The sequence below is a fragment of the Sinocyclocheilus rhinocerous genome, unplaced genomic scaffold (genome assembly GCF_001515625.1).
Source record: "Sinocyclocheilus rhinocerous isolate Xijiao unplaced genomic scaffold, SAMN03320098_v1.1 scaffold671, whole genome shotgun sequence".
Taxonomy (NCBI): domain Eukaryota; kingdom Metazoa; phylum Chordata; class Actinopteri; order Cypriniformes; family Cyprinidae; genus Sinocyclocheilus; species Sinocyclocheilus rhinocerous.
This window is the reverse complement of record NW_015625021.1, coordinates 777320-789005: the sequence shown is the minus strand read 5'-3', so window position 1 is coordinate 789005 and position 11686 is coordinate 777320. Positions and strand designations below refer to the sequence as shown.

General features: G+C 33.6%; 2 protein-coding genes across 6 annotated transcripts in view; both read left to right on the top strand.

The window, feature by feature from the left end:
- LOC107747421 (filamin B a) overlaps nucleotides 1-4922 on the top strand; it is a 103172-nt gene extending 98250 nt beyond the window's left edge. For all 5 annotated transcript variants that reach the window (XM_016561919.1, XM_016561928.1, XM_016561909.1 and 2 more), the window contains 3 exons: nucleotides 1092-1310; nucleotides 1391-1591; nucleotides 3936-4922. In XM_016561919.1, coding sequence (XP_016417405.1) covers nucleotides 1092-1310; nucleotides 1391-1591; nucleotides 3936-4123 — 608 coding nt within the window. In that variant the 3' untranslated portion in view covers nucleotides 4124-4922. The remainder of the gene's footprint in view (nucleotides 1-1091; nucleotides 1311-1390; nucleotides 1592-3935) is intronic.
- A 2455-nt stretch (nucleotides 4923-7377) lies between these two features.
- On the top strand, nucleotides 7378-9564 carry LOC107747780 (uncharacterized). Its single transcript, XM_016562373.1, has 2 exons — nucleotides 7378-7905; nucleotides 9297-9564. The coding sequence occupies exons 1-2, from the start codon at nucleotides 7503-7505 to the stop codon at nucleotides 9413-9415; spliced, it is 522 nt and encodes a 173-aa protein (XP_016417859.1). The 5' UTR covers nucleotides 7378-7502; the 3' UTR covers nucleotides 9416-9564.
- The last annotated feature ends 2122 nt before the right edge of the window (nucleotides 9565-11686 follow it).

The window sequence follows — 11686 nt, the reverse complement described above, 5'->3', positions numbered from 1 at the left end:
GCGCTCTGGCGTTTTTAAGATCTGGGACAGTCTTGCGCACTTACTTCCTGTCACATGACCTCATTATGTTGCATGTTTAATTAATTATATTGTTATATATATATATATATCAATATAATATTATATTGACTAAATAAATTGTTTAAATACATTTTATAATTAAATATTAGAAATGAATGGTACATTTATATTTATAAATTTGACCATGATTATTTAATTATATATTATATGATCTAAATTAATTACTTTTTATATATTTATATATCATTAAATAATATACATTTATTTATAAATTTGGCAGTTTAATTCATTCATTATATTGTTAAATAACTAAATTAATGTTTATATATTTATATATCATTAAATAATATAAATTAATATTTATACATTTGTCCTCCTGTTTAATTCATTTATTATTATTATTAAATAACGAAATAACTTACTATATATATTTATATATCATTAAAAATCAAAATTAATAATAAATGTATATTATATTGTTTATTTATATTATATTGACCTCACGTTTATTATAACTAAATTACTATTTCTATATAACTAATATAAATTAATAATATATTTAATCACATTATGTTGCTTGTTTAATTCAACAAATGCCTTCAGTTATAATCTCAGAAATGTTGTTTTGCTGTTGTCTAAAATTGTCAACTCAATACTTGATTGAACTTAGAATTTTTTATTTTTTATTTTTGGTTGGTTTATTGCAAGAAAATAAATTAATAAAATGTTTTTATCACTTGGGATGTATTTGTCATACTGGAAATTGGAGGTCAGGTCAAGCACATTGCATGCTGGGATGCTTCACACAGTGTGCTGTTTGGCTCACTATGCAATTTGGTAAATGCAGTAGGTTGTTTTGGTTTCCATGCATAAAATCTACTGCGCACACTGCATGCTAAAGAAAGAAAGTATGCTATTCTCAACAGCCATTGTGATGCCACCTTTGAGGGTTGACAGGAAACAGAAGCGATAAAATTGTAGTTGTCATGAACCAGTTTATCATGCGTGCAAATACACCATCCTCCATTCTCACACTCTCATCATACTGACTCTCTCGCCTCATCTGACAGGTAACCAGGCCGAGTTTACCATCAATAACACCAAAGCGGGGCCGGGATCTATGGCCGTCACCATCGAGGGCCCGTCGAAGGTCAAGATGGAGTGTCAGGAGTGTCCCGAAGGCTTTAAAGTGCACTACACACCAATGGCCCCTGGAAACTACATCATCACTATCAAATACGGCGGCCCCAACCACATCAGCGGAAGCCCGTTTAAAGCCAAAGTCACAGGTGAGCCGAGCCGGACTGATCGGAGCTGAAATGATTGGGTTGTGTATGATGGTGTGTGGTGATGACTGTCTGGTGTTCAGGGCCGCGGCTGGTGAACGTGACTAACGCCAGCGAGATGTCCACTCTGATGGTGGAGTCGGTGAGCAGGGCAAGCAGCAACTCCTACAGCGCGTCTCCCAGAGCCGCTTCTGACGCCAGCAAGGTTCTCAGTCGAGGTCCGGGTCTCAGCAAGGCCTTCGTGGGCCAGAAAGCGTCTTTCTCTGTGGACTGCAGTAAAGCAGGTGAGATCTCGGGTTATTACTGGACACAAATTGAGCATGAGCCAGATAAAAGTTTATTACAGGGAACAAATGCATATGCATTCAACAAAATGCAATAAAATGCACTTTATATACTGTCTTCTGTATATTGAAGTGTTTGAGTGTGTGTGCAGGGGCGTAGATCACGCGGGGGACGTATCCCCCCACATTTAATATCACGTAAATTTGTCCCCTGCACTTTTTCAGGCAAGTGTGTTTGCATAGAGGTTTTCAAGAACCGGTGTAAATAAATATAGATTTAAATTCAAAGAGACAGGATAGTCTGTGCATGATCTGATGTTTTATTCGGACCCAAAATAAGGCAAGATGAACATACTCGAAGCCGGAGGGCGCTCTCGCGCAGAAAGTCGTACCAGGAAATCCCTAATATGGACAAAAGCGTCTATTGTTGTATGAAAAGTTTACTTTTCACAGAAAAACAGAAACACAGAAACATAAACAAATCATTATTATTGGTTATTGTCCAGCAGTGTATTTGATTTCTTAGCCAATTAAAAGCTAGAAATAAGAGAAAAATTTAAGTTGCCTATACACTACCAGTCAAAAGTTTTTGAACAGTAAGATTTTTTATGTTTTTAAAGAAGTCTCTTCTGTTCACCAATTTATTTGATCCAAAGTACAGCAAAACAGTAAAATTTGTAAATATTTTTACTATTTAAAATAACTGTTTTCTATTTAAATATATGTTAAAATTTAATTTATTCCTGTGATTTCAAAGCTAAATTTTCAGCATCATTACTGGATGGATTATCTCGGCAAAGTAGAAGTGCTCACTAACACAGATTTAGACAGATTTGTGAACAATATTTGAGAGAAATAGGCCTTTTGTGTACATAGAAAAAGTCTTAGATCTTTGAGTTCAGCTCATGAAAATGGGGGTAAAAACAAAAGTGTTGCGTGTATAATTTTGTTCAGTGTATATATATTATGTTGAAAACAGTGTAGAATTTTTTTCAGGTTTCTTTGATGAATAGAAAGTTCAGAAGAACAGCATTTATTTGAAATAGAAATCTTTTGTAACGTTATAAATGTCTTTATCATCACTTTTGATCAATTTAAAGCATCCTTGCTAAATAAAAGTATTAATTTCTATAATTTCTTTTCCAATAAAAAAAAAATTTTACACTGACTCTAAGTTTTTGAATGGTAGCGTGTATAATGGTACAAAAGCTTTTCATTTAAGATAAATGCTGATCGTTGGATCTTTCTTTTCATCAAAGAATCCTGAAAAAATTTACTCAACTGTTTTGATTATTGATAATAATTATTAAAAAAGGTTTCTTGAGCAGCAAATCAGCATATTAGAATGATTTCTGAAGATCATGTGACACTGAAGACTGGAGTAATGATGCTGAAAATTCAGCTTTGATCACAGAAATAAATTACATTTTAAAATATATTCACATAGAAAACTGTTATTTTAAATAGTACACACTTCACACTTTTGCTGTACTTTGGATCAAATAAATGCAAGCTTGGTGAACATAAGAGACTTCTTTAAAAACATTAAAAACCTTACTGTTCAAAAACTTTTGACTGGTAGGTTATATTTATATATATATACACATTACATTTCTGTCACTTCTGAAATGATGGCTACACCCCTTGTGTGTGTGTATATATATATATATATGGGTCATTTTATTAAATTACAATAGATGGATAGATCATTTTATTAAAATTTATATTTTTAATATTAAATTATAAAAATTAAATTATAAAATATGTATTCACTATTATATATTGTTGTTATTATTATTATTATTATTATTATTAAATATTTCATTTTATTAAATGCCCTACAGATTATGAACATTTTGGAGAATACATGGGTAGATCATTTTATTAAATAATATACTTTATTATTATTAATAATAATAAATGATAATAATAATAGAAAAAAATATGTATTTTAATATTAAAATATATATGTGTATATAAAACATTTATTTACATTATTATATTATTATTATTACAATGAAATATAATATGTAAATGTATATTAAACATGTTGATTGTTTATTATATTTTTGTTTTATATTATTTATATTTATATATTTAAAAACATGTTATTTACTTTACTATTAATTTAATACATTTTATATAACATTTATTTTAGCATTCTAATTATTTTTTAAACCCCAATACAATGGCAATATTGTTTTTGCATTTTATATACACAGAATATACAATCATAACTCTTTATCATGGCAATATTGCCTAAACTACATTTTATACAGGCATAATTGTGTTTTACCATTTGTTGTCTCACATACATCTCACATGTATTTGTGTTTGTTTCCAGGGAAGAACATGCTGCTGGTCGGCGTTCACGGTCCTCTGACGCCCTGCGAGGAGATCCTGGTCAAACACATGGGAAACATGCAGTACAACGTCAGCTACGTCTTAAAGGAGAGGGGCAACTACATTCTGGCTGTGAAATGGGGAGATGAACACATCCCAGGCTCCCCCTTCCAAGTCACCGTCCCATAATTCCTTGCGGTTAATCAGAAACACCTCCTGACAGAGAGAAACACACTGTACAAAAACAACTAGAAGTCCTTCTTCATTCTGTTGTTCTTCAGCTTTGCACTTGATCAGGTTTTTGACTGGAATGTGACACATTATGACGGCATGTTGTTATGATGCATGAATTGTACATTACTTCTATTTGTGGATTTAGTTCAGCATTGCAAGTTTAAAGATGAGTGTTGAGAAGTTAAAAAGACGGTGTATGAACAAACTGATCAGGGTTTCACACCTGAACATCTCTTTACTACTGATATTGACTCTTTCTAACATACTGTCTCTTTTAATGCTCATATTATAACCTTTCTATGTCTGTTTGATTCTCGCTGCATGAACTGAACTGTGACGTTCATTCCTTCATAAATCAAAGCATTATCCATCACTTCAAATCAAGCACTTCTGTATTCATTTCAACAGGTTTCAATGCTACATATTGAATAGTTTACAAAAATTATCATGTCAAAATTTTAGACTTGCAAAGCCCTCAAAAGCAAAAGATTCTGTTTTTTCACATTTAATCTGATTTTCTGGCTTTTTGAAGACGCTAACATACAAAAGTCACAGTAATAGATTTATGCAGGTCTTTCTCGTTCGTATTAATTCTACTAGTTTTGATACTCCAGTGGTGGAGTATTTTGTAAGAGTTTTAAGGGCAAGAGGGGACATTTAATTGTATTTTGTATTTAGCCATTGGTGCCTTATTGTGAGAAACATGAATAGATTTGATGTACATTTGCTTATTAAAACTGACTGGAATCAAGAATTCAAGATTAAAGATAGTGTCTCATTATTTATCAACAGTGAAACTTTCAGAAAATTCTTGAACATTTTCTGCGAGGTGGAGTAAATGATCAAAAGTCTGTTTGAGTGAACTGTTCCTTTAACTCAGTGACTCTGTTCAGTTTAGAATTCCAGTAACAACGTTTTGTTAATGTTAGTGAATGTTCCATTGTTACCATAGAAACGACCCTAAATAACAGATAAACATGTATATTTGTAGTTCCAAAGGTCATGTGCATTATTCATGATTTCCTTTGCTTTGTTTAGGTGGGAGGAAGTCAATGTGATTGAGTTGGCTTGTGTAATTTAGGATTATTAACTTTGACTAACTCACTGGCTGATTGTCTAATGTTCAGAAATGTTCTGCTGCCTCCTTCAGGACAGACCTGAGTATTACAACACCTGCTTAAAGGGTTAGTAACTTCAGACTAAATGATTTATAATATTTATATAAATAATTATCATCGTTTAGTCATACTCAAGTTTCATACATGTATTCCCTGATGGAAAAAAAATAGCCAGTGTTTATATTGTTAACTAAAACTATTAAAAATCATTTTCGCAACTGGAATAAATATTAAATAATTTTAAACTTTTGCTGTCAAGGCAACAATTCTAATTTTCTGAACTAAAATTAAAAATGTATACAAATTTTTAAAAGGAATAAAAATTACAAAAGCATAAAGATTACTACAATGAAAATGAAATGAAAACTGGAAATATAGAAAGTATGTAATTCAAAATATTAGTACTATTATAGTATATAAATAGTACAAAAATAACACTGAAACCAGCCTAAGCTGTTTTGCTGGTTTTAGGAAGGTTTTGGGCAATTTTCGTCTGCTAATGTCAGAAGACCATCTTAAATCGGTCTAGACTGGTTGAAGATTTTTTTTTTTTTTAAGCAGAAATAGGTCATACTATAAATATTACCAGATAAGTTGAAGAAATATGCTAGAAAACGGCGTGCTTTCAAGGATACATTTAATATATACATTAAAACTTACATGCACAGTTCAATTAATGATCAACTTTCTTTAACTTTGTGTTCATCTGCTTCTTTTTACATTGACTATCACTATAGACCAATATACGGAGCCCCTAAAGGGACATGGTGGTGGGAAAAAATCAGATTGAGTGAAAAAATTTGGGGTGGGAGGAAAAAATATTTGTCAGATTTTTTGCGTTCTCTCGCAAAGATATTTGCGTTCCCTCGCAAAACGCAAATATCTTTTGCAAGAGAACGCAAAAGTTTTGCGAGGGAACGCAAAGTTTCGAGAGGGAACGCAAAAAAAAATTTCCTCCCACCCCAAAATTTTTTCCCACCACTTTGTCCCTTTAGGGGCTCCGTACTTTAGGGGCTCCGTACCAATACAATCAGAACATTTTCTCAAATATTTATTACAATATATACTGATATTGAACATTCACTTCAATGGTATGAGATGACTGGCTTTCAAATGATTTCCTCTTGAACTTCAGCAACTGAACTGCAATGCTCAAACTATTTCAAATATAGTCAATTAAGCTACAAACTCGACCATAATGCACAATGTTTTTAACACGTATTTTGTGCTGCAGCTCGTCATACATCATATTTTTTCAGTTAATGTAAAAAAAAAACTAGCGAGGCAGTAGCTACTGACCGTGTCAAATAATTTGATTCAGATCGGGACTTGCATTAGCTACATTTTGCTAGCAGTAACAAACTAAGTCATATTTTACTATAAAGATGTTTTGTTTAGTCTCTTGTTAGTCAAACAATCCAAACATCTTTAAAACAGAAAGAAAAGTCACTTACAAAATGAGACTGGATGAACATTAAAAAACCTGACCAAAATGTCTCTGTGTGGGTGTTGGCAAACAAGTGAACTGAATCTTCCTCAGAAGAGTGACAAAAACAGCAACTCACTTCAATGTCGGATTTATAATTATGTCCATACGCTTTTTGTGAAATTTGGATTAACTCATTAATCTGTTGTTTGACCTCTTCATATTTAAGGAGAGAATTTTCACAGTCGGACATCACTTAAGATTTTCAACGGGCATATAATTAAAGTAGAGACGCTGACATGACATGTACCAATATCCAGCCCTAGCAATACTTTCGATCAAACAATTAAGTGTATGTTGTCTGCCGTTATGTCCCCAATGCCAAAATCAATCCTACACCCTTGCTTTAGGCCTATGGCTACAAAAAAAAACCTAACAATAAAAAGCTCAAAGTTACATAAACTAGAATTTAAATGCATGGGCTCTTGCCGGTCTGTTTTGTTTTAATATTTTAAGTTTAAGTTTGTATTATTTTTACTTTTTGAGACCCCCCAGTACCTATCGTTTTTCTTGTCTTCTGTATTTGACTCTTTTCTGTACTGAAACTGATTCCTTTAGATGCGGCGTTCGGCACTGGGTTTCTTTTGTTATTCTGTCATTATATGGTGTGTGTTTGGCCTCTCTTCTCTCCACCTGGTGAGTGATCTGCTCTCTGATTGGTCAGCTCCGCACCTGATAGGTTTCTGTTGCCTCAAACTAATCGGTAATAAGAGACGCGGACACATCAAACATGAGGAACCTGCTGACCACTCAAGACCAGAACTTCTACCGCGAGCTGATCCTGAAGGAGGCCTACACGCGGCTGGCGTGGAAGATGAAATACAGCAAAGAATACCCGACCACCTTCGCGTCTCGCAGGTCCAAATCCATCGGGCTTTTTAACCCTCCGTCTGTCGGTAAAGTCACGCTGCCTCCTGTGGTCCAGACGCGGGAGAAGCAGCCGGTGCGCCGGTCACTGAGTGAAGCCCCGCTCATGAGAGCCGTGAGCCCGCGGACTACAGCGGCTCTTTATCAGGGCTTATCCAACGAAGGCAAAGGACGGAGTTTGTATTTGAAGAAACGGGCGCAGAAAGGCCCTGAGGAAAAGTTTGATTATCCAATTCTGTCGTCCTGGGATTATGGATGGAGACTAGGTGAGCAAAGTAGAATTTATGACTGTTGTGTGCTTACTAACCCCAAACTTTTGAATGGTAGTGTAGGCCTATATAAAGACAAATATTATTAGTATTGACAAAATGGTTGCATGCAGTATTAAGTAGTAAAATATTAGCATAACCAGTGTTGGGGGTAAGGCATTACAAGTAACGCGAGTTACGTAATCAGATTACTTTTTTTACAAGTAACTAGTAAAGTAACGCATTACTTTGTAATTTACAAGAGAATATCGGAGTTACTTTTTCAAATAAGTAAGTAATAAGTAATAAGTTCAAATAAGTAATGCAAGTTACTTTTTTTTTTTTTTCAATTTATTGATTGACAGCTCGATGATGCATAAATCTCAATTTCAAAAAATTGACACTTAAGACTGGTTTTGTTGTCCTGGGTCACATATAATACTGTTTTGATCTGTTTGCTATTTGAAATGGTGGTGACTATTTATTATTTTTCATAGTGTGATATTGATGAGTTCTATTAAAACCAGTTTATGGTCAGTTTGACCTGCAATCATAATAATCATTAGTTATAACCAGTGTTGGGGGTAACGTATTACAAGTAACGTGAGTTACGTAATCAGATTACTTTTTTCAAGTAACTAGTAAAGTAACGCATTACTTTTTAATTTACAAGAGAATATCTGAGTTACTTTTTCAAATAAGTAATGCAAGTTACTTTTTTAAATTTTTTTATTGATTGACAGCTCTCCTGTCCCATTGCTGAGAGAAATCAGATGTTACTGTAGTTCTAAAATAAATATGAATATGCATTAATTCATCTCACTCACAAAAAAAAAAAAACACAGATTCAGTATTCCTCAAAATGAATAAAAATAATGCAACTCAGAATATGACGCAAACCTGCAATAATTAAATGTTAAACAACACAAATATGCTTTATGTATTTAATCCCATTCTATTAACCAATGTCTTTGCTTCTGACCTTCGATGATCCAGTTCAACCGTACTAATAATCACAAATTACTCTAGACAAACATTTGTGTCTTTTTTTTATTGCTGAAGTGTGTTGAAATTTCTTCTTCTGCATTCTACTGTACAGACATAGTCACGTAAATTTACTTTCCCTTCAGCCTGAGGCTTATTCATTTCACTTTTGGTGTGAAAAGGCTTTTATATTTGCCAAAAATATAACTTTTTTATTTTAAAAACAAACAAGCAAGCCCTGTCCAGATTTAAAAAGTAACGTAACGCATTACTTTCCATAAAAAGTAACTAAGTAATGTAATGAGTTACTTTTTTATGGAGTAACGCAATATTGTAATGCATTACTTTTAAAAGTAACTTTCCCCAACACTGAGCATAACAGTAATGGCTAAATGTCGAGCACTAAACTAACTTTGTTTCCTCAGGTGATTATGAGATTGACAGTAAGACGCCAGCCTACGGGAGATCTGGGATCGTAAGGAGCACTTTCTATGCCAGGAATGGCATTTTTAATATTCCCGCAGCTACTGATCAACTAGGATGAAACACCAATGAATGTTTTTCTCACCTCATTGAGCTTGAACAGACAGTATTCACCTTAACTCTACTTAAATCTAATACTCTCAAGTAAATCTTTTATTTTAATGAAATAAATCATATAAGTATGCATACATTATCAATGCATTAATAAAAATCCCTATGATTTGAAATCATCTGATAGAACATTTATTGTTGAAGGCTGTTTTAGAACATGCAAATGTCAATATAAAGCACTAATACAGGTGTTGTGATGAATGGAGTTAATTAATGGAGAAATGTAGACGGGTTAAAGTGTTAACAGGCTTGCAAACTAACTCTACTGTCTCACAGCAACCAGTAAACCAACACTGCAGACCGCTGGTTCATAATTAACATGCACTGGAAGCTTGTCGTTATCATTCAATCAAACATTTCTGCTCTTCTCTACAAAAACACAGCAAAAAAGTAAAGCACTGAACACTCGCTTTCTGTTAGAACTCATTTGTTTTCATGTAAGCTGTTTCTCATTCTCATCTGTAGGACTAATGAAGCAGGCGAGCAGTAAAAGTGTAAATGGAGACGGTTGTTATCCTCTCGTCTGCGCTTGGTTTACAGTGATGCAGAGCGGGAAATGATCACTCACTGCCAGAGCCTGCAGAACAGACACACAGCTGTTAGAGTTTGCTTTACTGACCGGGGCAAGTTGTCACAGCTTACTCTTAATGAATATTTCTCAAGGTTAGTTTATTTTGTCAGGTTTATGTATAGTAAACTTTTAAGTCTGAACAACAATAAAAGTATTGCACATTGTTAATCCAGGAGAAAAGGTAGTTGATTTAACATGCTTAAACTATAGTGGTGCATGTTTGACACTGATGTGTGAATGATACCTGTTTGAAAAACAGTACTAATTAAAGACATATTATACACATACAGCATATGTCTGCATTTAACAACTTTTAGTGATTTATGAAAAAGCACAATATTAAATGGCCAACAGAGATTAAACTAGGTGTTTGAAATCAATACACAAAATTACTGCAAGAGGAAAAAAAGCATAACTGAGATATAACCTATGTGACAACTTGCCCTGTTCTCCCTTAATCGTGTCATTTGTCAATTTTCATTTCTTTTTTTCTTCTAGTGAGCATCAGAGCTCAGTGACTTCTGTTTTTGTTACTTACGACACAACCGTTCAAAAGTTTGGGGTTAGTAAAATTCTGTTTTTATGAAATAAAATTAATCAAAGCTCGCTTTAAAGACATTTATAATGTTACAAAATATTTCTATTTCAATGAAATGCTGGATGTTTCTATATTCTAAATATATTAATCAGCACAACGGTTTTCAATACTGATAATCATAAATGTTTCTTGAGCAGCAAATCAGCATAGCAGAATGATTTCTGGAGTAATGATGCTGAAAATTCAGCTTTGATCACAGGGATAAATTCAATTTTAAAGATATATTTAAATAGAAACAGGTATTTTAAATTGAAATAATATTTTACTGTTTTTACTGAATTTTTGATTATATAAGTCCATCCTTGGTGAGCAGAAGAGACTTCTTGTAAACACATTAAAATGATCTTACTAACCCCAAACTTTTGAACAGTAGTTTAGAATCTCATTAGATTATATGTACCTCCTGCTCAGCGAGGCCAAATTCCTCTTTAAAATTAAACACCTCCACTGATTCAGGATTCACAGCCTCAGTCATCTTCTCTCCGCGGAGGACGACCCTGCAGCACAAGAAAATGGGAATGTGTTGGTCATCACATGTTAACTGAGACGTTAATGGACGTTTGTCCTTCATAAAATCAGGTGGAAGTTTTACAGACAGATTTAACAATATCAGTATTACACTTTCATTTTAGACCCTCAAGAAGTGTTTCAACATCAGAAAACCATACTAGTAAAACTTGACTAACTTGTCATTTAGTTTATGCTTTTATACTAAACCACTATGAGCGCACTTCTTACTAAGGCTGTAAACACCCAGGTCATGGGTTCAAATCCCAGGGAAAGCATGAACTGAAAATATTGTTTACGTTGAATGCAATGCCAGTCTCTGCATAAAAGCATCTGCTAAATGTAAATGTAACCTGACCCTAAAATCTAGGAACGTTGTTCCAAGACCAACAAGGTTGTTGGTTCATGGTCTTATTAGTCGGCAAGTTAGGTTAGAAGTCACACACACGGAAACGCAGGGGAGAGATCAAAACAAAACAACGGTCACTAATTAGAAGTACAAAACGAGGATTTGTAAAGAAGAATGTCAGAGGATTTCGATATAA

What these genes read in the sequence shown, in the direction of transcription:
- LOC107747780 (XM_016562373.1), top strand. Translation starts at nt 7,503, where the DNA reads ATGAGGAACCTGCTGACCACTCAAGACCAGAACTTCTACCGCGAGCTG. An exon ending in GGATTATGGATGGAGACTAG is followed by an intron (nt 7,906 to 9,296) that starts GTGAGCAAAGTA and finishes TTGTTTCCTCAG; the next exon opens with GTGATTATGAGATTGACAGT.